This window comes from Carcharodon carcharias (genome assembly GCF_017639515.1).
Source record: "Carcharodon carcharias isolate sCarCar2 chromosome 38 unlocalized genomic scaffold, sCarCar2.pri SUPER_38_unloc_27, whole genome shotgun sequence".
In the NCBI taxonomy this organism is placed as follows: domain Eukaryota; kingdom Metazoa; phylum Chordata; class Chondrichthyes; order Lamniformes; family Lamnidae; genus Carcharodon; species Carcharodon carcharias.
In genome coordinates this window covers 187,178-214,539 of record NW_024470794.1, presented here as the reverse complement: position 1 = coordinate 214,539, position 27,362 = coordinate 187,178, and the positions used below count along the sequence as shown (strand labels likewise).

At 51.7% G+C, this 27,362-nt stretch overlaps 1 protein-coding gene across 2 annotated transcripts in view; it reads right to left on the bottom strand.

Annotated features, from left to right (window-relative positions):
* The window catches only part of LOC121274815 (3 beta-hydroxysteroid dehydrogenase type 7-like), a 63,958-nt gene that overhangs the window by 32,336 nt on the left and 4,260 nt on the right, over positions 1–27,362 (bottom strand). For both annotated transcript variants that reach the window (XM_041182177.1, XM_041182178.1), the window contains exon 2: positions 22,939–23,177. In XM_041182177.1, coding sequence (XP_041038111.1) covers positions 22,939–23,134 — 196 coding nt within the window. In that variant the 5' untranslated portion in view covers positions 23,135–23,177. The remainder of the gene's footprint in view (positions 1–22,938; positions 23,178–27,362) is intronic.

Genomic DNA, 27,362 nt, shown 5'->3' with positions numbered 1-27,362 from the left:
GTCTCCCCATAGCCATGAATCAATCCCAAACTGATCCCACTGCCCCGCTCTCTCCCCATAGCCCTGTATCAATCCCCAAACTATTCCCATTGTCCTGCTCTCTCCCAACAGCCCTGTATTATTCCCAAACTAACCCCACTGCCCCAATTTCTCCATAGCCCTGTATCAATCCCAAACTATTAACACTGTCCTGCTCCCTCCCGATAGCCCTGTATCAATCCCAAACTAATCCCACTGCCCCGCTCTCTCCCCATAGCCCTGTATCAATCCCCAAACTAATCCCACTGCCCCGCTCTCTCCTCATAGCCCTGTATCAATCCCAAACTAATCTCACAGTCCCGCTCTCTCCCCATAGCCCTGTATCAATCCCCAAACTAATCCCACTGCCCCGCTCTCTCCCCATAGCCCTGTATCAATCCCAAACTAATCCCACTGTCCCACTCTCTCCCCATAGCCCTGTATCAATCCCCAAACTAATCCCACTGTCCCGCTCTCTCCACATAGCCCTGTGTCAATCCCCAAACTAATCCCACTGACTGCTCTCTCCCCATAGCCCTGTATCAATCCCAAACTATTCCCACTGTCCTGCTCTCTCCCTTTAGCCCTGTATCACTCCCCAAACTAAACCCACTGCCCCGCTCTCTCCTCATAGCCCTGTATCAATCCCCAAACTAATCCCACTGCCCCGCTCTCTCCCCATAGCCCTGTCTCAATCTCCAAACTATTCCCACTTTCCTGCTCTCTCCCCATAGCCCTGTATCAATCCCAAACTAATCCCACTGCCCCGCTCTCTCCCCGTAGCCCTGTATCAATCCCCAAACAAACCCCACTGCCCCGCTCTCTCCCCATAGCCCTGTATCAATCCCCAAACTAATGCCACTACCCCGCTCTCTCCCCAAAGCCCTGTATCAATCGCCAAAATAATCCCACTGTCCATCTCTCTCCCCATAGCCCTGTCTCAATCCCATACTAATCCCACTGCCCCGCTCTCTCCCCATAGCCCTGTATTAATCCCCAAACTAATCCCACTGCCCCGCTATCTCCCCATAGCCTTGTATCAATCCCCAAATTATTCCCACTGTCCTGCTCTCTACCCATAGCCCTGTACCAATCCCAAACTAATCCCACTGCCCCGCTCTCTCCCCATAGCCCTGTATCAATCCCCAAACTATTCCCACTGTCCTGTTCTCTCCCCATAGCCCTGTATCACGCCCCAAACTAATCCCACTGCCCCGCTCTCTCCCCATAGCCCTGTATCAGTCCCCAAACTAATCCCACTGTCCCACTCTCTCCCCATAGCCCTGTATCAATCCCCAAACTAATCCCACTGTCCCGCTCTCTCCACCTAGCCCTGTGTCAATCCCCAAACTAATCCCACTGACTGCTCTCTCCCCATAGCCCTATATCAATCCCAAACTATTCCCACTGTCCTGCTCTCTCCCTTTAGCCCTGTATCACTCCCCAAACTAATCCCACTGCCCCGCTCTCTCCTCATAGCCCTGTATCAATCCCCAAACTAATCCCACTGCCCCGCTCTCTCCCCATAGCCCTGTCTCAATCTCCAAACTATTCCCACTTTCCTGCTCTCTCCCCAAAGCCCTGTATCAATCGCCAAAATAATCCCACTGTCCATCTCTCTCCCCATAGCCCTGTCTCAATCCCATACTAATCCCACTGCCCCGCTCTCTCCCCATAGCCCTGTATTAATCCCCAAACTAATCCCACTGCCCCGCTCTCACTCCATAGCCCTGTATCAATCCCAAACTAATCCCACTGCCCCGCTCTCTCCCCATAGCCCTGTACCAATCCCAAACTAATCCCACTGCCAAGGTCATTCCCCATTGCCCTGTATCAATCCCCAAACTAACACCACCGCCCAGCTCTCTCCATAGCCCTGTATCAATCCCAAACTATTCCCACTGTCCCGCTCTCTCCCCATAGCCCTGTATCAATCCCCAAACTAATCCCACTGCCCTGCTCTCTCCATAGCCCTGTATCAATCCCAAACTAATCCCACTGTCCAACTCTCACCCCATAGCTCTGTATCAATCCCCAAACTAATCCCAAATTCCTGCTGTCTCCCCATAGCCATGAATCAATCCCAAACTGATCCCACTGCCCCGCTCTCTCCCCATAGCCCTGTATCAATCCCCAAACTATTCCCACTGTCCTGCTCTCTCCCAACAGCCCTGTATTATTCCCAAACTAACCCCACTGCCCCAATTTCTCCATAGCCCTGTATCAATCCCAAACTATTAACACTGTCCTGCTCCCTCCCGATAGCCCTGTATCAATCCCAAACTAATCCCACTGCCCCGCTCTCTCCCCATAGCCCTGTATCAATCCCCAAACTAATCCCACTGCCCCGCTCTCTCCTCATAGCCCTGTATCAATCCCAAACTAATCTCACTGTCCCGCTCTCTCCCCATAGCCCTGTATCAATCCCCAAACTAATCCCACTGCCCCGCTCTCTCCCCATAGCCCTGTATCAATCCCCAAACTAATCCCACTGTCCCGCTCTCTCCCCATAGCCCTGTATCAATCCCAAACTAATCCCACTGTCCCACTCTCTCCCCATAGCCCTGTATCAATCCCCAAACTAATCCCACTGTCCGGCTCTCTCCACATAGCCCTGTGTCAATCCCCAAACTAATCCCACTGACTGCTCTCTCCCCATAGCCCTGTATCAATCCCAAACTATTCCCACTGTCCTGCTCTCTCCCTTTAGCCCTGTATCACTCCCCAAACTAATCCCACTGCCCCGCTCTCTCCTCATAGCCCTGTATCAATCCCCAAACTAATCCCACTGCCCCGCTCTCTCCCCATAGCCCTGTCTCAATCTCCAAACTATTCCCACTTTCCTGCTCTCTCCCCATAGCCCTGTATCAATCCCAAACTAATCCCACTGCCCCGCTCTCTCCCCGTAGCCCTGTATCAATCCCCAAACTAACCCCACTGCCCCGCTCTCTCCCCATAGCCCTGTATCAATCCCCAAACTAATGCCACTACCCCGCTCTCTCCCCAAAGCCCTGTATCAATCGCCAAAATAATCCCACTGTCCATCTCTCTCCCCATAGCCCTGTCTCAATCCCATACTAATCCCACTGCCCCGCTCTCTCCCCATAGCCCTGTATTAATCCCCAAACTAATCCCACTGCCCCGCTATCTCCCCATAGCCTTGTATCAATCCCCAAATTATTCCCACTGTCCTGCTCTCTACCCATAGCCCTGTACCAATCCCAAACTAATCCCACTGCCCCGCTCTCTCCCCATAGCCCTGTATCAATCCCCAAACTATTCCCACTGTCCTGTTCTCTCCCCATAGCCCTGTATCACGCCCCAAACTAATCCCACTGCCCCGCTCTCTCCCCATAGCCCTGTATCAGTCCCCAAACTAATCCCACTGTCCCACTCTCTCCCCATAGCCCTGTATCAATCCCCAAACTAATCCCACTGTCCCGCTCTCTCCACCTAGCCCTGTGTCAATCCCCAAACTAATCCCACTGACTGCTCTCTCCCCATAGCCCTGTATCAATCCCAAACTATTCCCACTGTCCTGCTCTCTCCCTTTAGCCCTGTATCACTCCCCAAACTAATCCCACTGCCCCGCTCTCTCCTCATAGCCCTGTATCAATCCCCAAACTAATCCCACTGCCCCGCTCTCTCCCCATAGCCCTGTCTCAATCTCCAAACTATTCCCACTTTCCTGCTCTCTCCCCATAGCCCTGTATCAATCCCAAACTAATCCCACTGCCCCGCTCTCTCCCCGTAGCCCTGTATCAATCCCCAAACTAACCCCACTGCCCCGCTCTCTCCCCATAGCCCTGTATCAATCCCCAAACTAATGCCACTACCCCGCTCTCTCCCCAAAGCCCTGTATCAATCGCCAAAATAATCCCACTGTCCATCTCTCTCCCCATAGCCCTGTCTCAATCCCATACTAATCCCACTGCCCCGCTCTCTCCCCATAGCCCTGTATTAATCCCCAAACTAATCCCACTGCCCCGCTCTCACTCCATAGCCCTGTATCAATCCCAAACTAATCCCACTGCCCCGCTCTCTCCCCATAGCCCTGTACCAATCCCAAACTAATCCCACTGCCAAGGTCATTCCCCATTGCCCTGTATCAATCCCCAAACTAACACCACCGCCCAGCTCTCTCCATAGCCCTGTATCAATCCCAAACTATTCCCACTGTCCCGCTCTCTCCCCATAGCCCTGTATCAATCCCCAAACTAATCCCACTGCCCTGCTCTCTCCATAGCCCTGTATCAATCCCAAACTAATCCCACTGTCCAACTCTCACCCCATAGCTCTGTATCAATCCCCAAACTAATCCCAAATTCCTGCTGTCTCCCCATAGCCATGAATCAATCCCAAACTGATCCCACTGCCCCGCTCTCTCCCCATAGCCCTGTATCAATCCCCAAACTATTCCCACTGTCCTGCTCTCTCCCAACAGCCCTGTATTATTCCCAAACTAACCCCACTGCCCCAATTTCTCCATAGCCCTGTATCAATCCCAAACTATTAACACTGTCCTGCTCCCTCCCGATAGCCCTGTATCAATCCCAAACTAATCCCACTGCCCCGCTCTCTCCCCATAGCCCTGTATCAATCCCCAAACTAATCCCACTGCCCCGCTCTCTCCTCATAGCCCTGTATCAATCCCAAACTAATCTCACTGTCCCGCTCTCTCCCCATAGCCCTGTATCAATCCCCAAACTAATCCCACTGCCCCGCTCTCTCCCCATAGCCCTGTATCAATCCCAAACTAATCCCACTGCCCCGCTCTCTCCCCATAGCCCAGTACCAATCCCAAACTAATCAAACTGCCCCGCTCTCTCCCCATAGCCCTGTATCTATCCCAATTTAATCCCACTGCCCCGCTCTCTCCCCATAGCCCTGTATCAATCCCCAAACTAATCCCAGTGCCCCGCTCTCTCCCCATAGCCCTGTATCAATCCCCAAACTAATCCCCCTGCCCCGCTCTCTCCCCATAGCCCTGTATCATTCCCAAACTGATCCCACTGTTCTGCTCTCTCCCCATAGCCCTGTATCAATCCCCAAACAAATCCCTCTGCCCCACTCTCTCCCCATAGCCCTGTATCAATCCCAAACTGATCCCACTGCCCCGCTCTCTCCCTATAGCCCTGTGTCAATCCCCAAACTAATCCCACTGACCTGCTATCTCCCCATAGCCCTGTATCAATCCCCAAACAAATCCCACTGCCCCGTTCTCTCCCTATAGCCCTGTATCAATCCCTAAACTAATCCCACTGCCCCGCTCTCTCCGCATAGCCCTGTATCAATCCCCAAACTAATCCCACTGTCCTACTCTCTCCCTATAGCCCTGTATCAATCCCAAACTAATCCCACTGCCCCGCTCTCTCCCCATAGCCCTGTACCAATCCCAAACTAATCCCACTGCCAAGGTCATTCCCCATTGCCCTGTATCAATCCCCAAACTAACACCACCGCCCAGCTCTCTCCATAGCCCTGTATCAATCCCAAACTATTCCCACTGTCCCGCTCTCTCCCCATAGCCCTGTATCAATCCCCAAACTAATCCCACTGCCCTGCTCTCTCCATAGCCCTGTATCAATCCCAAACTAATCCCACTGTCCAACTCTCACCCCATAGCTCTGTATCAATCCCCAAACTAATCCCAAATTCCTGCTGTCTCCCCATAGCCATGAATCAATCCCAAACTGATCCCACTGCCCCGCTCTCTCCCCATAGCCCTGTATCAATCCCCAAACTATTCCCACTGTCCTGCTCTCTCCCAACAGCCCTGTATTATTCCCAAACTAACCCCACTGCCCCAATTTCTCCATAGCCCTGTATCAATCCCAAACTATTAACACTGTCCTGCTCCCTCCCGATAGCCCTGTATCAATCCCAAACTAATCCCACTGCCCCGCTCTCTCCCCATAGCCCTGTATCAATCCCCAAACTAATCCCACTGCCCCGCTCTCTCCTCATAGCCCTGTATCAATCCCAAACTAATCTCACAGTCCCGCTCTCTCCCCATAGCCCTGTATCAATCCCCAAACTAATCCCACTGCCCCGCTCTCTCCCCATAGCCCTGTATCAATCCCAAACTAATCCCACTGTCCCACTCTCTCCCCATAGCCCTGTATCAATCCCCAAACTAATCCCACTGTCCCGCTCTCTCCACATAGCCCTGAGTCAATCCCCAAACTAATCCCACTGACTGCTCTCTCCCCATAGCCCTGTATCAATCCCAAACTATTCCCACTGTCCTGCTCTCTCCCTTTAGCCCTGTATCACTCCCCAAACTAATCCCACTGCCCCGCTCTCTCCTCATAGCCCTGTATCAATCCCCAAACTAATCCCACTGCCCCGCTCTCTCCCCATAGCCCTGTCTCAATCTCCAAACTATTCCCACTTTCCTGCTCTCTCCCCATAGCCCTGTATCAATCCCAAACTAATCCCACTGCCCCGCTCTCTCCCCGTAGCCCTGTATCAATCCCCAAACTAACCCCACTGCCCCGCTCTCTCCCCATAGCCCTGTATCAATCCCCAAACTAATGCCACTACCCCGCTCTCTCCCCAAAGCCCTGTATCAATCGCCAAAATAATCCCACTGTCCATCTCTCTCCCCATAGCCCTGTCTCAATCCCATACTAATCCCACTGCCCCGCTCTCTCCCCATAGCCCTGTATTAATCCCCAAACTAATCCCACTGCCCCGCTATCTCCCCATAGCCTTGTATCAATCCCCAAATTATTCCCACTGTCCTGCTCTCTACCCATAGCCCTGTACCAATCCCAAACTAATCCCACTGCCCCGCTCTCTCCCCATAGCCCTGTATCAATCCCCAAACTATTCCCACTGTCCTGTTCTCTCCCCATAGCCCTGTATCACGCCCCAAACTAATCCCACTGCCCCGCTCTCTCCCCATAGCCCTGTATCAGTCCCCAAACTAATCCCACTGTCCCACTCTCTCCCCATAGCCCTGTATCAATCCCCAAACTAATCCCACTGTCCCGCTCTCTCCACCTAGCCCTGTGTCAATCCCCAAACTAATCCCACTGACTGCTCTCTCCCCATAGCCCTGTATCAATCCCAAACTATTCCCACTGTCCTGCTCTCTCCCTTTAGCCCTGTATCACTCCCCAAACTAATCCCACTGCCCCGCTCTCTCCTCATAGCCCTGTATCAATCCCCAAACTAATCCCACTGCCCCGCTCTCTCCCCAAAGCCCTGTATCAATCGCCAAAATAATCCCACTGTCCATCTCTCTCCCCATAGCCCTGTCTCAATCCCATACTAATCCCACTGCCCCGCTCTCTCCCCATAGCCCTGTATTAATCCCCAAACTAATCCCACTGCCCCGCTCTCACTCCATAGCCCTGTATCAATCCCAAACTAATCCCACTGCCCCGCTCTCTCCCCATAGCCCTGTACCAATCCCAAACTAATCCCACTGCCAAGGTCATTCCCCATTGCCCTGTATCAATCCCCAAACTAACACCACCGCCCAGCTCTCTCCATAGCCCTGTATCAATCCCAAACTATTCCCACTGTCCCGCTCTCTCCCCATAGCCCTGTATCAATCCCCAAACTAATCCCACTGCCCTGCTCTCTCCATAGCCCTGTATCAATCCCAAACTAATCCCACTGTCCAACTCTCACCCCATAGACCTGTATCAATCCCAAACTAATCCCACTGCCCCGCTCTCTCCCCATAGCTCTGTATCAATCCCCAAACTAATCCCAAATTCCTGCTGTCTCCCCATAGCCATGAATCAATCCCAAACTGATCCCACTGCCCCGCTCTCTCCCCATAGCCCTGTATCAATCCCCAAACTATTCCCACTGTCCTGCTCTCTCCCAACAGCCCTGTATTATTCCCAAACTAACCCCACTGCCCCAATTTCTCCATAGCCCTGTATCAATCCCAAACTATTAACACTGTCCTGCTCCCTCCCGATAGCCCTGTATCAATCCCAAACTAATCCCACTGCCCCGCTCTCTCCCCATAGCCCTGTATCAATCCCCAAACTAATCCCACTGCCCCGCTCTCTCCTCATAGCCCTGTATCAATCCCAAACTAATCTCACTGTCCCGCTCTCTCCCCATAGCCCTGTATCAATCCCCAAACTAATCCCACTGCCCCGCTCTCTCCCCATAGCCCTGTATCAATCCCAAACTAATCCCACTGCCCCGCTCTCTCCCCATAGCCCAATACCAATCCCAAACTAATCAAACTGCCCCGCTCTCTCCCCATAGCCCTGTATCAATCCCAATTTAATCCCACTGCCCCGCTCTCTCCCCATAGCCCTGTATCAATCCCCAAACTAATCCCAGTGCCCCGCTCTCTCCCCATAGCCCTGTATCAATCCCCAAACTAATCCCCCTGCCCCGCTCTCTCCCCATAGCCCTGTATCATTCCCAAACTGATCCCACTGTTCTGCTCTCTCCCCATAGCCCTGTATCAATCCCCAAACAAATCCCTCTGCCCCACTCTCTCCCCATAGCCCTGTATCAATCCCAAACTGATCCCACTGCCCCGCTCTCTCCCTATAGCCCTGTGTCAATCCCCAAACTAATCCCACTGACCTGCTATCTCCCCATAGCCCTGTATCAATCCCCAAACAAATCCCACTGCCCCGCTCTCTCCCTATAGCCCTGTATCAATCCCTAAACTAATCCCACTGCCCCGCTCTCTCCGCATAGCCCTGTATCAATCCCCAAACTAATCCCACTGTCCTACTCTCTCCCTATAGCCTTGTATCAATCCCAAACTAATCCAACTGTTCCGCTCTCTCCCCATAGCCCGGTCTCAATCCAAAACTATTCCCACTGCCCCGCTCTCTCCCCATAGCCCTGTCTCAATCCCCAAACTATTCCCACTTTCCTGCTCTCTCCCCATAGCCCTGTATCAATCCCAAACTAATCCCACTGCCCCGCTCTCTCCCCGTAGCCCTGTATCAATCCCCAAACTATTCCCACTGACCTGCTCTCTCCCCATAGCCCTGTATCAATCCCAAACTAATCCCACTGCCCCGCTCTCTCCCCATAGCCCTGTACCAATCCCCGAACTAATCCCACTGCCCAGCTCTCTCCCCATAGCCCAGCTCAATCCCCAAACTAACCCCGCTGCCCTGCTCTCTCCCCATAGCCCTGTATCAATCCCCAAACAAATCCCACTGCCCCACTCTCTCCCCATAGCCCTGTAGCAATCCCAAACTATTAACACTGTCCTGCTCCCTCCCGATAGCCCTGTATCAATCCCAAACTAATCCCACTGCCCCGCTCTCTCCCCATAGCCCTGTATCAATCCCCAAACTAATCCCACTGCCCCGCTCTCTCCTCATAGCCCTGTATCAATCCCAAACTAATCTCACTGCCCCGCTCTCTCCCCATAGCCCTGTATCAATCCCCAAACTAATCCCACTGCCCCGCTCTCTCCCCATAGCCCTGTAGCAATCCCAAACTAATCCCACTGCCCCGCTCTCTCCCCATAGCCCAGTACCAATCCCAAACTAATCCCACTGCCCCGCTCTCTCCCCATAGCCCTGTATCAATCCCAATTTAATCCCACTGCCCCGCTCTCTCCCCATAGCCCTGTATCAATCCCCAAACTAATCCCAGTGCCCCGCTCTCTCCCCATAGCCCTGTATCAATCCCAAACTAATCTCACTGCCCCGCTCTCTCCCCATAGCCCTGTATCAATCCCCAAACTAATCCCACTGCCCCGCTCTCTCCCCATAGCCCTGTATCAATCCCAATTTAATCCCACTGCCCCGCTCTCTCCCCATAGCCCTGTATCAATCCCCAAACTAATCCCAGTGCCCCGCTCTATCCCCATAGCCCTGAATCAATCCCCAAACTAATCCCCCTGCCCCGCTCTCTCCCCATAGCCCTGTATCATTCTCAAACTGATCCCACTGTTCTGCTCTCTCCCCATAGCCCTGTATCAATCCCCAAACAAATCCCTCTGCCCCACTCTCTCCCCATAGCCCTGTAACAATCCCAAACTGATCCCACTGCCCCGCTCTCTCCCTATAGCCCTGTGTCAATCCCCAAACTAATCCCACTGACCTGCTATCTCCCCATAGCCCTGTATCAATCCCCAAACTAATCCCACTGTCCTGCTCTCTCCCAATAGCCCTGTATCAATCCCAAACTAATCCAACTGTCCCGCTCTCTCCCCATAGCCCTGTCTCAATCCAAAACTATTCCCACTGTCCCGCTCTCTCCCTATAGCCCTGTGTCAATCCCCAAACTAATCCCACTGCCCAGCTCTCTCCCCATAGCCCAGCTCAATCCCCAAACTAACCCCGCTGCCCTGCTCTCTCCCCATAGCCCTGTATCAATCCCCAAACAAATCCCACTGCCCCACTCTCTCCCCATAGCCCTGTATCAATCCCTAAACTAATCCCACTGCCCCGCTCTCTCCGCATAGCCCTGTATCAGTCCCCCAACTAATCCCACTTACCTGCCCTCTCCCTATACCCCTGTATCAATCCCAAACTAATCCAACTGTCCTGCTCTCTCCCCATAGCCCTGTCTCAATCCCAAACTAATCCCACTGCCCCGCTCTCTCCCCATAGCCCTGTCTCAATCCCCAAACTATTCCCACTTTCCTGCTCTCTCCCCATAGCCCTGTATCAATCCCAAACTAATCCCACTGCCCCGCTCTCTCCCCGTAGCCCTGTATCAATCCCCAAACTATTCCCACTGACCTGCTCTCTCCCCATAGCCCTGTATCAATCCCAAACTAATCCCACTGCCCCGCTCTCTCCCCATAGCCCTGTACCAATCCCAAACTAATCCCACTGCCCCACTCTCTCCCCATAGCCCTGTATCAATCCCCAAACTATTCCCACTGTCCTGTTCTCTCCCCATAGCCCTGTATCAATCCCCAAACTAATCCCACTGCCCCGCTCTCTCCCCATAGCCCTGTATCAGTCCCCAAACTAATCCCACTGTCCCACTCTCTCCCCATAGCCCTGTATCACGCCCCAAACTAATCCCACTGTCCCGCTCTCTCCACATAGCCCTGTGTCAATCCCCAAACTAATCCCACTGACTGCTCTCTCCCCATAGCCCTGTATCAATCCCAAACTAATCCCACTGCCCTGCTCTCTCCCTGTAGCCCTGTATCAATCCCAAATTAATCCCACTGCCCTGCTCTCTCCCCATAGCCCTGTATCAATCCCAAACTAATCCCACTGTCCCGCTCTCTCCCCATAGCCCTGTATCAATCGACAAAATAATCCCACTGTCCATCTCTCTCCCCATAGACCTGTCTCAATCCCATACAAATCCCACTGCCCCGCTCTCTCCCCATAGCCCTGTATCAATCCCAAACTATTCCCACTGTCCTGCTCCCTCCCGATAGCCCTGTATCAATCCCAAACTAATCCCACTGCCAAGGTCATTCCCCATTGCCCTGTATCAATCCCAAACTAATCCCACTGCCCTGCTCTCTCCATAGCCCTGTATTAATCCCAAACTAATCTCACTGCCCCGATCTCTCCCCATAGCCCTGTATCAATCCCCAAACTAATCCCACTGCCCCGCTCTCTCCCCATAGCCCTGTATCAATCCCAAACTAATCCCACTGCCCCGCTCTCTCCCCATAGACCTGTATCAATCCCAAACTAATCCCACTGCCCCGCTCTCTCCCCATAGCCCTGTATCAATCCCAATTTAATCCCACTGCCCCGCTCTCTCCCCATAGCCCTGTATCAATCCCAAACTAATCCCAGTGCCCCGCTCTCTCCCCATAGCCCTGTATCAATCCCCAAACTAATCCCCCTGCCCCGCTCTCTCCCCATAGCCCTGTATCATTCCCAAACTAATCTCACTGACCCGCTCTCTCCCCATAGCCCTGTATCAATCCCCAAACAAATCCCACTGCCCCACTCTCTCCCCATAGCCCTGTATCAATCCCTAAACTAATCCCACTGCCCCGCTCTCTCCCTATAGCCCTGTATCAATCCCAAACTAATCCAACTGTCCTGCTCTCTCCCCATAGCCCTGTCTCAATCCCAAACTATTCCCACTGCCCCGCTCTCTCCCCATAGCCCTGTCTCAATCCCCAAACTATTCCCACTTTCCTGCTCTCTCCCCATAGCCCTGTATCAATCCCAAACTAATCCCACTGCCCCGCTCTCTCCCCGTAGCCCTGTATCAATCCCCAAACTAACCCCTCTGCCCAGCTCTCTCCATAGCCCTGTATCAATCCCAAACTATTTCTACTGCCCCTCTCTCTCCCCATAGCCCTGTATCAATCCCCAAACTAATCCCACTGCCCCGCTCTCTCCCCATAGCCCTGTATCAATCCCAAACTAATCCCACTGCCCCGCTCTCTCCCCATAGCCCTGTATCAATCCCAAACTAATCCCACTGCCCCGCTCTCTCCCCATAGCCCTGTATCAATCCCCAAACTATTCCCACTGTCCTGTTCTCTCCCCATAGCCCTGTATCACGCCCCAAACTAATCCCACTGCCCCGCTCTCTCCCCATAGCCCTGTATCAGTCCCCAAACTAATCCCACTGTCCCACTCTCTCCCCATAGCCCTGTATCAATCCCCAAACTAATCCCACTGTCCCGCTCTCTCCACATAGCCCTGTGTCAATCCCCAAACTAATCCCACTGACTGCTCTCTCCCCATAGCCCTGTATCAATCCCAAACTATTCCCACTGTCCTGCTCTCTCCCTTTAGCCCTGTATCACTCCCCAAACTAATCCCACTGCCCCGCTCTCTCCTCATAGCCCTGTATCAATCCCCAAACTAATCCCACTGCCCCGCTCTCTCCCCATAGCCCTGTCTCAATCTCCAAACTATTCCCACTTTCCTGCTCTCTCCCCATAGCCCTGTATCAATCCCAAACTAATCCCACTGCCCCGCTCTCTCCCCGTAGCCCTGTATCAATCCCCAAACTAATGCCACTACCCCGCTCTCTCCCCAAAGCCCTGTATCAATCGCCAAAATAATCCCACTGTCCATCTCTCTCCCCATAGCCCTGTCTCAATCCCATACTAATCCCACTGCCCCGCTCTCTCCCCATAGCCCTGTATTAATCCCCAAACTAATCCCACTGCCCCGCTATCTCCCCATAGCCTTGTATCAATCCCCAAATTATTCCCACTGTCCTGCTCTCTACCCATAGCCCTGTATCAATCCCAAACTAATCCCACTGCCAAGGTCATTCCCCATTGCCCTGTATCAATCCCCAAACTAACACCACCGCCCAGCTCTCTCCATAGCCCTGTATCAATCCCAAACTATTCCCACTGTCCTGCTCCCTCCCAATAGCCATGTATCAATCCCAAACTAATCCCACTGTCCCGCTCTCTCCCCATAGCCCTGTATCAATCCCCAAACTAATCCCACTGCCCTGCTCTCTCCATAGCCCTGTATCAATCCCAAACTAATCCCACTGTCCAACTCTCACCCCATAGCTCTGTATCAATCTCCAAACTAATCCCAAATTCCTGCTGTCTCCCCATAGCCATGAATCAATCCCAAACTGATCCCACTGCCCCGCTCTCTCCCCATAGCCCTGTATCAGTCCCCAAACTAATCCCACTGTCCCGCTCTCTCCACATAGCCCTGTATCAATCCCCAAACTATTCCCACTGTCCTGCTCTCTCCCAACAGCCCTGTATTATTCCCAAACTAACCCCACTGCCCCGCTCTCTCCATAGCCCTGTATCAATCCCAAACTATTAACACTGTCCTGCTCCCTCCCAATAGCCCTGTATCAATCCCAAACTAATCCCACTGCCCCGCTCTCTCCCCATAGCCCTGTATCAATCCCCAAACTAATCCCACTGCCCCGCTCTCTCCTCATAGCCCTGTATCAATCCCAAACTAATCTCACTGCCCCGCTCTCTCCCCATAGCCCTGTATCAATCCCCAAACTAATCCCACTGCCCCGCTCTCTCCCCATAGCCCTGTATAAATCCCAAACTAATCCCACTGCCCCGCTCTCTCCCCATAGCCCTGTATCAATCCCCAAACTAACCCCAATGCCCCGCTCTCTCCCCATAGCCCTGTATAAATCCCAAACTAATCCCACTGCCCCGCTCTCTCCCCATAGCCCAGTACCAATCCCAAACTAATCCCACTGCCCCGCTCTCTCCCCATAGCCATGTATCAATCCCAATTTAATCCCACTGCCCCGCTCTCTCCCCATAGCCCTGTATCATTCCCAAACTGATCCCACTGTTCTGCTCTCTCCCCATAGCCCTGTATCAATCCCCAAACAAATCCCTCTGCCCCACTCTCTCCCCATAGCCCTGTCTCAATCCAAAACTATTCCCACTGTCCCGCTCTCTCCCTATAGCCCTGGGTCAATCCCCAAACTAATCCCACTGCCCAGCTCTCTCCCCATAGCCCAGCTCAATCCCCAAACTAACCCCGCTGCCCTGCTCTCTCCCCATAGCCCTGTATCAATCCCCAAACAAATCCCACTGCCCCACTCTCTCCCCATAGCCCTGTATCAATCCCTAAACTAATCCCACTGCCCCGCTCTCTCCGCATAGCCCTGTATCAGTCCCCAAACTAATCCCACTTACCTGCTCTCTCGCTATAGCCCTGTATCAATCCCAAACTAATCCAAATGTCCTGCTCTCTCCCCATAGCCCTGTCTCAATCCCAAACTAATCCCACTGCCCCGGTCTCTCCCCATAGCCCTGTCTCAATCCCCAAACTATTCCCACTTTCCTGCTCTCTCCCCATAGCCCTGTATCAATCCCAAACTAATCCCACTGCCCCGCTCTCTCCCCGTAGCCCTGTATCAATCCCCAAACTATTCCCACTGACCTGCTCTCTCCCCATAGCCCTGTATCAATCCCAAACTAATCCCACTGCCCCGCTCTCTCCCCATAGCCCTTTACCAATCCCAAACTAATCCCACTGCCCCACTCTCTCCCCATAGCCCTGTATCAATCCCCAAACTATTCCCACTGCCCTGTTCTCTCCCCATAGCCCTGTATCAATCCCAAACTAATCCCACTGTCCTGCTCTCTCCCCATAGCCCTGTCTCAATCCCAAACTAATCCCACTGCCCCGGTCTCTCCCCATAGCCCTGTCTCAATCCCCAAACTATTCCCACTGTCCCGCTCTCTCCACATAGCCCTGTGTCAATCCCCAAACTAATCCCACTGACTGCTCTCTCCCCATAGCCCTGTATCAATCCCAAACTAATCCCACTGCCCTGCTCTCTCCCTGTAGCCCTGTAGCAATCCCAAATTAATCACACTGCCCTGCTCTCTCCCCATAGCCCTGTATCAATCCCAAACTAATCCCACTGTCCCGCTCTCTCCCCATAGCCCTGTATCAATCGCCAAAATAATCCCACTGTCCATCTCTCTCCCCATAGCCCTGTCTCAATCCCATACTAATCCCACTGCCCCGCTCTCTCCCCATAGCCCTGTATCAATCCCCAAACCATTCCCACTGTCCTGCTCTCTCCCCACATCCCTGTATTATTCCCAAACTAACCCCACTGCCCTGCTCTCTCCATAGCCCTGTATCAATCCCAAACTATTCCCACTGTCCTGCTCCCTCCCGATAGCCCAGTATCAATCCCAAACTAATCCCACTGCCAAGGTCATTCCCCGTTGCCCTGTATCAATCCCAAACTAATCCCACTGCCCTGCTCTCTCCATAGCCCTGTATCAATCCCAAACTAATCTCACTGCCCTGATCTCTCCCCATAGCCCTGTATCAATCCCCAAACTAATCCCACTGCCCCGCTCTCTCCCCATAGCCCTGTATCAATCCCAAACTAATCCCACTGCCCCGCTCTCTCCCCATAGCCCTGTATCAATCCCAAACTAATCCCACTGCCCCGCTCTCTCCCCATAGCCCTGTATCAATCCCAATTTAATCCCACTGCCCCGCTCTCTCCCCATAGCCATGTATCAATCCCAAACTAATCCCACTGCCCCGCACTCTCCCCATAGCCCTGTATCAATCCCCAAACTAATCCCCCTGCCACGCTCTCTCCCCATAGCCCTGTATCATTCCCAAACTGATCCCACTGTCCTGCTCTCCCCCCATAGCCCTGTATCAATCCCTAAACTAATCCCACTGCCCCGCTCTCTCCGCATAGCCCTGTATCAGTCCCCAAACTAATCCCACTTACCTGCTCTCTCCCTATAGCCCTGTATCAATCCCAAACTAATCCAACTGTCCTGCTCTCTCCCCATAGCCCTGTCTCAATCCCAAACTATTCCCACTGCCCCGCTCTCTCCCCATAGCGCTGTCTCAATACCCAAACTATTCCCACTTTCCTGCTCTCTCCCCATAGCCCTGTATCAATCCCCAAACTAACCCCTCTGCCCAGCTCTCTCCATAGCCCTGTATCAATCCCAAATTAATAATACTGCCTCCCTCTCTCCCCATAGCCCTGTATCAATCCCCAAACGAATCCCACTGCCCCGCTCTCTCCCCATAGCCCTGTATCAATTCCAAACTAATCCCACTGCCCCGCTCTCTCCCCATAGCCCTGTATCAATCCCAAACTAATCCCACTGCCCCGCTCTCTCCCCATAGCCCTGTATCAATCCCCAAACTAATCTCACTGTCCTGTTCTCTCCCCATAGCCCTGTATCACGCCCCAAACTAATCCCACTGCCCCGCTCTCTCCCCATAGCCCTGTATCAGTCCCCAAACTAATCCCACTGTCCCACTCTCTCCCCATAGCCCTGTACCAATCCCCAAACTAATCCCACTGCCCCGCTCTCTCCCCATAGCCCTGTATCAATCCCCAAACTAATCCCACTGCCCCGCTCTCTCCCCATAGCCCTGCATCAATCCCAAACTAATCCCACTGCCCCGCTCTCTCCCCATAGCCCTGTATCAATCCCCAAACTATTCCCACTGTCCTGTTCTCTCCCCATAGCCCTGTATCAGTCCCCAAACTAATCCCACTGTCCCACTCTCTCCCCATAGCCCTGTACCAATCCCCAAACTAATCCCACTGTCCCGCTCTCTCCACATAGCCCTGTGTCAATCCCCAAACTAATCCCACTGTCCTGCTCTCTCCCCATAGCCCTGTATCAATCCCAATTTAATCCCACTGCCCCGCTCTCTCCCCATAGCCCTGTATCAATCCCAAACTAATCCCACTGCCCCGCTCTCTCCCCATAGCCCTGTATCAATCCCAATTTAATCCCACTGACCTGCTATCTCCCCATAGCCCTGTATCAATCCCCAAACAAATCCCACTGCCCCGCTCTCTCCCTATAGCCCTGTATCAATCCCTAAACTAATCCCACTGCCCCGCTCTCTCCGCATAGCCCTGTATCAATCCCCAAACTAATCCCCCTGCCACGCTCTCTCCCCATAGCCCTGTATCATTCCCAAACTGATCCCACTGTCCTGCTCTCCCCCCATAGCCCTGTATCAATCCCTAAACTAATCCCACTGCCCCGCTCTCTCCGCATAGCCCTGTATCAGTCCCCAAACTAATCCCACTTACCTGCTCTCTCCCTATAGCCCTGTATCAATCCCAAACTAATCCAACTGTCCTGCTCTCTCCCCATAGCCCTGTCTCAATCCCAAACTATTCCCACTGCCCCGCTCTCTCCCCATAGCGCTGTCTCAATACCCAAACTATTCCCACTTTCCTGCTCTCTCCCCATAGCCCTGTATCAATCCCCAAACTAACCCCTCTGCCCAGCTCTCTCCATAGCCCTGTATCAATCCCAAACTATTTCTACTGCCCCTCTCTCTCCCCATAGCCCTGTATCAATCCCCAAACTAATCCCACTGCCCCGCTCTCTCCCCATAGCCCTGTATCAATCCCAAACTAATCCCACTGCCCCGCTCTCTCCCCATAGCCCTGTATCAATCCCAAACTAATCCCACTGCCCCGCTCTCTCCCCATAGCCCTGTATCAATCCCCAAACTATTCCCACTGTCCTGTTCTCTCCCCATAGCCCTGTATCACGCCCCAAACTAATCCCACTGCCCCGCTCTCTCCCCATAGCCCTGTATCAGTCCCCAAACTAATCCCACTGTCCCACTCTCTCCCCATAGCCCTGTACCAATCCCCAAACTAATCCCACTGCCCCGCTCTCTCCCCATAGCCCTGTATCAATCCCCAAACTAATCCCACTGCCCCGCCCTCTCCCCATAGCCCTGCATCAATCCCAAACTAATCCCACTGCCCCGCTCTCTCCCCATAGCCCTGTATCAATCCCCAAACTATTCCCACTGTCCTGTTCTCTCCCCATAGCCCTGTATCAGTCCCCAAACTAATCCCACTGTCCCACTCTCTCCCCATAGCCCTGTACCAATCCCCAAACTAATCCCACTGTCCCGCTCTCTCCACATAGCCCTGTATCAGTCCCCAAACTAATCCCACTTACCTGCTCTCTCCCTATAGCCCTGTATCAATCCCAAACTAATCCAACTGTCCTGCTCTCTCCCCATAGCCCTGTCTCAATCCCAAACTATTCCCACTGCCCCGCTCTCTCCCCATAGTCCTGTCTCAATACCCAAACTATTCCCACTTTCCTGCTCTCTCCCCATAGCCCTGTATCAATCCCAAACTAATCCCACTGCCCCGCTCTCTCCCCGTAGCCCTGTATCAATCCCCAAACTAACCCCTCTGCCCAGCTCTCTCCATAGCCCTGTATCAATCCCAAACTATTCCCACTGACCTGCTCTCTCCCCATAGCCCTGTATCAATCCGCAAACTATTCCCACTGACCTGCTCTCTCCCCATAGCCCTGTATCAATCCCAAACTAATCCCACTGCCCCGCTCTCTCCCCATAGCTCTGTATCAATCCCAAACTAATCCCATTGCCCCGCTCTCTCCCCATAGCCCTGTATCAATCCCCAAACTATTCCCACTGTCCTGTTCTCTCCCCATAGCCCTGTATCACGCCCCAAACTAATCCCACTGCCCTGCTCTCTCCCCATAGCCCTGTATCAATCCCCAAACTAATCCCACTGTCCCACTCTCTCCCCATAGCCCTGTATCAATCCCCAAACTAATCCCACTGTCCCGCTCTCTCCACATAGCCCTGTCTCAATCCCCAAACTAATCCCACTGACTGCTCTCTCCCCATAGCCCTGTATCATTCCCAAACTGATCCCACTGTCCTGCTCTCTCCCCATAGCCCTGTATCAATCCCAAACTAATCCCACGGCCCCGCTCTCTCCCCATAGCCATGTATCAATCCCAAACTAATGCCACTACCCCGCTCTCTCCCCATAGCCCTGTATCAATCGCCAAAATAATCCCACTGTCCATCTCTCTCCCCATAGCCCTGTCTCAATCCCATACTAATCCCACTGCCCCGCTCTCTCCCCATAGCCCTGTATTAATCCCCAAACTATTCCCACTGTCCTGCTCTCTCCCCACATCCCTGTATTATTCCCAAACTAACCCCACTGCCCTGCTCTCTCCATAGCCCTGTATCAATCCCAAACTATTCCCACTGTCCTGCTCCCTCCCGATAGCCCTGTATCAATCCCAAACTAATCCCACTGCCAAGGTCATTCCCCATTGCCCTGTATCAATCCCAAACTAATCCCACTGCCCTGCTCTCTCCATAGCCCTGTATCAATCCCAAACTAATCCCACTGTCCATCTCTCTCCCCATAGCCCTGTATCAATCCCCAAACTAATCCCACTGCCCCGCTCTCTCCCCATAGCCCTGTATCATTCCCAAACTGATCCCACTGTCCTGCTCTCTCCCCATAGCCCTGTATCAATCCCAAACTAATCCCACTGCCCCGCTCTCTCCCCATAGCCCTGTATCATTCCCAAACTGATCCCACTGTCCTGCTCTCTCCCCATAGCCCTGTATCAATCCCAAACTAATCCCACGGCCCCGCTCTCTCCCCATAGCCATGTATCAATCCCAAACTGATCCCACTGCCCCGCTCTCTCCCCATAGCCCTGTATCAATCCCAAACTAATCCCACTGTCCCACTCTCTCGCAATAGCCCTGTATCAATCCCCAAACTATTCCCACTGTCCTGCTCTCTCCCCACATCCCTGTATTATTCCCAAACTAACCCCACTGCCCTGCTCTCTCCATAGCCCTGTATCAATCCCAAACTAATCCCACTGTCCTGCTCTCTCCCCATAGCCCTGTATCAATCCCAAAATAATCCCACTGCCCCGCCCTCTCCCCATAGCCATGTATCAATCCCAAACTAATCCAACTGTCCTGCTCTCTCCCCATAGCCCTGTATCAATCCCCAAACTATTCCCACTGTCCTGCTCTCTCCCCATAGCCCTCTATCAATCCCAAACTAATCCCACTGCCCCGCTCTCTCCCCATAGCCCTGTATCAATCCCAAACTAATCCCACTGCCCCGCTCTCTCCCCATAGCCCTGTATCAATCCCCAAACTAATCCCACTGCCCCGCTCTCTCCCCATAGCCCTGTATCAATCCCAAACTAATCCCACTGCCCCGATCTCTCCCCATAGCCCTGTATCAATCCCAAACTAATCCCACTGCCCCGCTCTCTCCCCGTAGCCCTGTATCAATCCCCAAACTAACCCCTCTGCCTAGCTCTCTCCATAGCCCTGTATCAATCCCAAACTATTTCCACTGCCCCTCTCTCTCCCCATAGCCCTGTATCAATCCCCAAACTATTCCCACTGCCCCACTCTCTCTCCATAGCCCTGTATCAATCCCAAACTATTTCCACTGCCCCTCTGTCTCCCCATAGCCCTGTATCAATCCCCAAACTATTCCCACTGTCCTGCTCTCTCCCCATAGCCCTGTATCAATCCCAAACTAATCCCACTGCCCCGCTCTCTCCCCATAGCCCTGTATCAATCCCCAAACTAATCCCACTGTCCCGCTCTCTCTCCATAGCCCTGTATCAATCCCAAACTAATCCCACTGTCCCGCTCTCTCCCCATAGCCCTGTATCAAACCCAAAATGTCAGGAACATCCTCAGGATGTTCCTCGGGTCCAAGAGCCCAAACACTCCTTCCAAGTGAAGCTGCATTTCACTTGTACTACCCTCAATTTAGTCTACTGCACTCGCTGCTCCCAATGCTGTCTCCTCTACATTGGAGAGACCAAACGTAAACTGGGTGACCGCTTTGCAGAACACCTGTGGTCTGTCCGCAAGAATGACCCAAACCTCCCTGTCGCTTGCCAATTTAACACTCCACCCTGCTCTCTTGCCCACATGTCTGTCCTTGGCTTGCTGCATTGTTCCAGTGAAGCCCAACGCAAACTGGAGGTACAGCACCTCATCTTCCGACTAGGGACTTTACAGCCTTCCGGACTGAATATTGAACAACTTCAGATCATGAACTCTCTCCTCCATCCCCACCTCCTTTCCTATCCCCTTTCCTCAATATTCATTTTCATTTTTAATTTTATCAACTTAATTTTGCTTTTGTTTATTTTCATTAGCCTTTATTGTTTTATCCCACCTCTTACCCTAATTTGGATTTCTGTTCCCACCACTGAAACCTCCAGCCAGCCCGACACACAAGGTCCATCTGACTCTGGTTCAGGCATTTTTTTCCAGATTGTGTACCTCCACCCTGCCACTACCACATTCGGCTTTCATACAATAATGCCACCATCAACACCTCCTTTAGCCAGTTTCCCACCAGTAACACTCCCTTTGTCCTTTTGTCCATGAGTCCTTACCACTACCATTAACACTCCCTTTGTCCTTTTGTCCATGAGTCCTTAACACTACCATTAACACATCCTTTGTCCTTTTGTCCATGAGTCCTTACCACTACCATTAACACTCCCTTTGTCCTTTTGTCCATGAGTCCTTACCACTACCATTAACACCCCCTTTGTCCTTTTGTACATGAGTCCTTACCACTACCATTAACACCCCCTTTGTCCTTTTGTCCATGAGTCCTTACCACTACCATTAACACCCCCTTTGTCCTTTTGTCCATGAGTCCTTACCACTACCATTAACATCCCCTTTGTCCTTTTGTCCATGAGTCCTTACCACTACCATTAACACCCCCTTTGTCCTTTTGTCCCTGAGTCCTTACCACTACCATTAACACTCCCTTTGTCCTTTTGTACATGAGTCCTTACCACTACCATTAACACTCCCTTTGTCCTTTTGTCCATGAGTCCTTACCACTACCATTAACACCCCCTTTGTCCTTTTGTCCATGAGTCCTTACCACTACCATTAACACTCCCTTTGTCCTTTTGTACATGAGTCCTTACCACTACCATTAACACTCCCTTTGTCCTTTTGTCCATGAGTCCTTACCACTACCATTAACACCCCCTTTGTCCTTTTGTCCATGAGTCCTTACCACTACCATTAACACCCCCTTTGTCCTTTTGTCCATGAGTCCTTACCACTACCATTAACACCCCCTTTGTCCTTTTGTCCATGAGTCCTTACCACTACCATTAACACTCCCTTTGTCCATGAGTCCTTACTACTACCATTAACACCCCCTTTGTTCTTTTGTCCATGAGTCCATACCACTACCATTAACACTCCCTTTGTCCTTTTGTCCATGAGTCCTTACCACTACCATTAACACTCCCTTTGTCCTTTTGTCCATGAGTCCTTACCACTACCATTAACACCCCCTTTGTCCTTTTGTACGTGACATCTTTGTCAATCTCTCCTTTGACTCCACCTATCTCTCACCTTCTCTCCAGCTTTTCCAACTCCACTGCCCCTTAAATCATGTAAATTTCATCCCATTTGTACCTCTCTTTAGCTCTGAAGAAGATTCATACGAAGTGCAAACCTTTACCCTGTTTCTCTCTGCACAAATTCTGGCAGACCGGCTGAACTTTTCCATTATTTCCTGTTCTGGTTTCACATTTCCAACATCCACCTTATTTTGCTTTTAGTCTCGAGGGCAATGCTTATCTCGCTGGGTTGTCGGACAGGGACCCAGATTGGGTATGACATCCCTGCCCATCTGGGACTGGTATGAATTGCTGCTTACCCGTGCTCAGGGACTCCAGCTCTCTGTCCACCTTCACGTCGAAGACCCGAATCTCCGAGATTCCCTGTCCGCGCTCCACCAGCATCTTCACCAGGTGCCGGCCGAGAAACCCACAGCCGCCTGTGACCAGATACACCTCTCCCGGTCGATCAGCCATTAACCCTGTGTCTAAGTGTGCCTTTGTCTCTATGTACATGTGCAGGTGCACCTGTTCAACCAGATCGCTCTCTGATAAAGATCTGAAAAGGTTTGTGAATTAGTTTCTCAATACTCCCAATGGCTTAAAGTCAAAGATTCACTTAATCTGGTACTGAACAGATGTGTGCCTGTGCAAGTGTGTGTGTGTGTGTGTGTGTGTGTGTGTGTGTGTGTGTCAATGTATGAGGGAGAGAGAGGCTGGGGTGGTTGTGTGTGTAAAAGTGTGCATGTGTGTGAGAGTGTGCGTGTGTAAATGTGAGTGCATGAGTGTTTGAGTGTGAGTGTGTCTGCATGTGTGTGTGCGTTCATATATACGTGTGTGTGTGTGTCTGTGTGTGTGTGTGTGCGCGAGACTGAGTGTGGGTGTGAGTTTGAGTATGCGTGTGTGAGTGTGACAGTGAGTGTCTGTATGTGTTTTTTTGTGTGTTTGTGAGTGTGAGTGTGAGTGCGAGTGCGTGTGTCGGTGCATGTGTAGTGTGTGTATGTGAGTGTGAGTGCGAGTGCGAGTGTGAGTGCGTGTGTGAGTGCGTGTGTCGGTGCATGTGTAGTGTGTGCATGTGAGTGTGAGTGCGAGTGTGAGTGCGTGTGTGAGTGCGTGTGTCGGTTCATGTGTAGTGTGTGTATGTGAGTGTGAGTGCGAGTGTGAGTGCGTGTGTCAGTGCATGTGTAGCGTGTGCATGTGAGTGTGAGTGCGAGTGTGAGTGCGTGTGTGAGTGCGTGTGTCGGTGCATGTGTAGTGTGTGTATGTGAGTGTGTGTATGTGTGTGAATGTGAGTGCGTGTGAGTGCATATGTGAGAGTGTCTGTGAGAGATATATGTGTGTGTTTCTGTGTTTGTGAGTGTGAGTGTGAGTGCATTTGTGTGAGTGTGTGTGTGAGTGTGTGTATGTGTGTGTGCGCATGTGTGAGAGTAGGAATGTATGAGAGAGAGACTGGGGCGGTGTGTGTGTGAGAACATCTGAGTGAGTGTGAGTATGTGTGTGCATGTGTGCATGTGTGTATGTGTGTGAGTATGTGCATGTGTGGTTGTGAGTGTGAACGTGTGCGTCAGACAGTATTAGTGTGAGTGTGAGTGTGTGTGAGAGAGAGAGACTGTGTATGAGACTGAGAGAATGTGTAGTGTGTGTGTTCCTGTGTATGTGTGCAAGTGTGTGTGTGTGCGCATGTGTGTGCGAGTGTGTGCATGTCAGTGTGTGTGGGTGTGTCAGTGTGTGTGTGTGTGAGTGTGTGTTAGTGTGTGTGTGTGAGAGAGAGCCAGAGAGAAAGTGCGTGTGTGTGTGTGTGCATGTGTGTGAGACTTTGTGTGTGTGAGAGTATGTGCGAGAGTGTGTGCGTGTAAGTGCGTGTGTGTGAGTGTGTGTATGCGCACGTGTATGTGTGCAAGTGTGTGTGTGTGCACGTGTGTGTGAGTGTGTGCGTGTGTCAGTGTTTGTGGGTGTGTCAGAGTGTGTTGTGTGTGAGAGAGAGACAGAGAGAAAGTGTGTGTGTGAGAGAGTGTGTATGTGTGTGTGAGACTATATGTGTGTGAGACTGAGTGTGTAGTGTGTGTGTGTTCCTGTGCATGTCTGCAAGTGTGTGTGTGCACGCGTGTGCGAGTGTGCATGTGTCAATGTGTGTGGGTGTGTCATAGTGTGTGTGTGTGTGTTATTGTGTGTGTGTTTGTGTGTGTGTGTGTAAGAGAGAGAGCCAGAAAGTGTGTGTTTGAGAGTGTGTGTGTATGTGTGAGACTGTGTGTGAGCGTATGTGCAAGAGTGTGTGCGTGTAAGTGTGTTTGTATGCGTGTGTATGTGTACAAGTGTGTGTATGCGCACGTGTGTGTGCGAGTGTGTGCATGTGTCAGTGTTTGTGGGTGTGTCAGAGTGTGTGTGAGAGAGAGAGAAAGACAGAGAGAAAGTGTGTGTGTGTGAGAGAGTGTGTGTGTGTGTGTGTGTATGAAAGTGTGTGTGTGTGAGAGTGTGTGTGTGTGAGAGAGTGTGTGTGTGTGTGTGTTGTGTGTGTGTGTGTGAGACTGTGTGTGAGAGTGTGTGTGTGAGAGAGAGAGTGTATTTGTGTGTGTGACTGTGTGTGAAAGTGTGTGTGTGTGAGAGAGAGTGTGTGTGTGTGACTGTGTGTGTGAGTGCATGTGTGAGTGCGAGACTGTGTGTGTGTGAGTGCATGTGTAGTGTGTGTATGTGAGTGTGTGTATGTGAGTGCGTGTGAGTGTGTGTGTGAGTGCATGTGTGAGAGTGAAAGTCTGTATGTGAGAGATATATGTGTGTGTTTCTGTGTTTGCGAGTGTGAGTGTGAGTGAGTGCATTTGTGTGAGTGTGTGTGTGTGAGTGTGTGAATGTGTGTGTGCACATGTGTGAGCGAATATATGAGAGAGAGAGAGAGACTAGGGCAGTGTGTGTGAGAACGTCTGAGTGTGTGTGTGTGTGACTGTGTGAGTGTGTAGTGTGTATATGTGTGTGCATGTGTATGTGTGTGCGTGCGTGTGAGAGACAGTGTGTGTGTGTGAGAGACTGTGTGTGAGACTATATCTGTGTGAGACTAAGTGAGTGTGTAGTGTGTGTGTGTTCCTGTGCATGTCTGCAAGTGTGTGTGTGCACGCGTGTGCGAGTGTGCGTGTGTCAATGTGTGTGGGTGTGTCATAGTGTGTGTGAGTGTGTGTTATTGTGTGTGTGTTTGTGTGTGTGTGTGTAAGAGAGAAAGCCAGAAAGTGTGTGTTTGAGAGTGTGTGTGAGTGTATATGTGAGACTGTGTGTGAGCGTATGTGCAAGAGTGTGTGCGTGTAAGTGTGTTTGTATGTGTGTGTATGTGTACAAATGTGTGTGTGCGCACGTGTGTGTGCGAGTGTGTGCATGTGTCAGTGTTTGTGGGTGTGTCAGAGTGTGTGTGAGAGAGAGAGAGACAGAGAGAAAGTGTGTGTGTTATGTGAGAGTGTGTGTATGTGTGTGAGAGAGAGTGTGTGTCTGTGTGTGTAAGTGTGTGTGTGTGAGAAAGTGCGTGTGTGTGAGTGTGTGTGTGTGTGAGACTGTGTGTGAGAGTGTGTGTGTGTGAGAGAGTGTGTGTGTGTGTGTGTGTGAGAGAGACTGTGTGTGAGAGTGTGTGTGTGTGTTTGTGTGTGTGAGAGAGACTGTTTGTGAAAGTGTGTGTGTGAGAGAGAGTGTGTGTGAGTGTGTGTGTGTGTGAGAGAGTGTGTGTGTGAGAGAGTGTGTGTGTGTGTGTGTGAGAGACTGTGTGTGAGAGTGTGTGTGTGAGAGAGAGTGTGTATTTGTGTGCATGAGACTGTGTGAGAGAGAGTGTGAGTGTGTGTGCGAGACTGTGCACGTGTGAGTGCGTGTGTAGTGTGTGTATGTGTGAGTGTGTATGTGTGAGCGTGTGTGAGTGCATGTGAGAGTGAGTGTCTGTATGTGAAAGATATATGTATGTGGGAGAATAAGATACATCTACAGGATAACAAAGGGTTAAGTGGTTAAACCATACTACCACGAAGTCTCCTTGCACTAAACCTGCGCTGTCAGCTATTGTGCTGGAAGGAAAAACAAGTCTCATAAAAAACTATCAAGAGTCCTTGAAACAACGTTAGGATGCCTGTCTGACACATGAAACAGGGCCTAGTCATGCTATCTGTTGTCTGTCTAGATGACTTGTCGCCAGATGGGCTACTCAAGGTTTTGTGTAACTCCTCAAGGTTTTCGCGTAATTATAAACTAAGCCTGGACAGTTGTATGCATGCGAAAGATAACATTTCAATGTTATTAATTACGCAGGCTGTTACCATAACTACGTGTGTACTCTGATGCTTTCTCAGAGTGCTGGCCAGCTCCATTGTAAGCTGCTGGGCTCTCTGTGATATCACGATTCAATAAGGGCTTCCGAGACAAACCTCCTGGGTCTGAGTGTTCACTCCGTTTTCCCCGACAATGTGTGTGTTTCTGTGTTTGTGAGTGTGAGTTTGAGAGCGTGCATTTGTACGAGTGTGTGTGTGTGTGCGCATGTGTGAGATTGTGAATGTATGAAAGAGAGAGAGACTGGGGCGGTGTGTGTATGAGAACGTCTGAGTGAGTCTGAGTGTGTGTGTGTGTGTGTGTGTGTGTGTGTGTGTAGTGTGTAGTGTGTGAGTGAGTGTGTGTTAGTGTGTGTGTGTTTGTGTGTGTGTGTGAGAGAGAGAGAGCCAGAGAGAAAGTGTCTGTGTGTGTGTGTGTGTGTGTGTGAGTGTGTGTGTGAGACTGTGTGTGTGTGAGA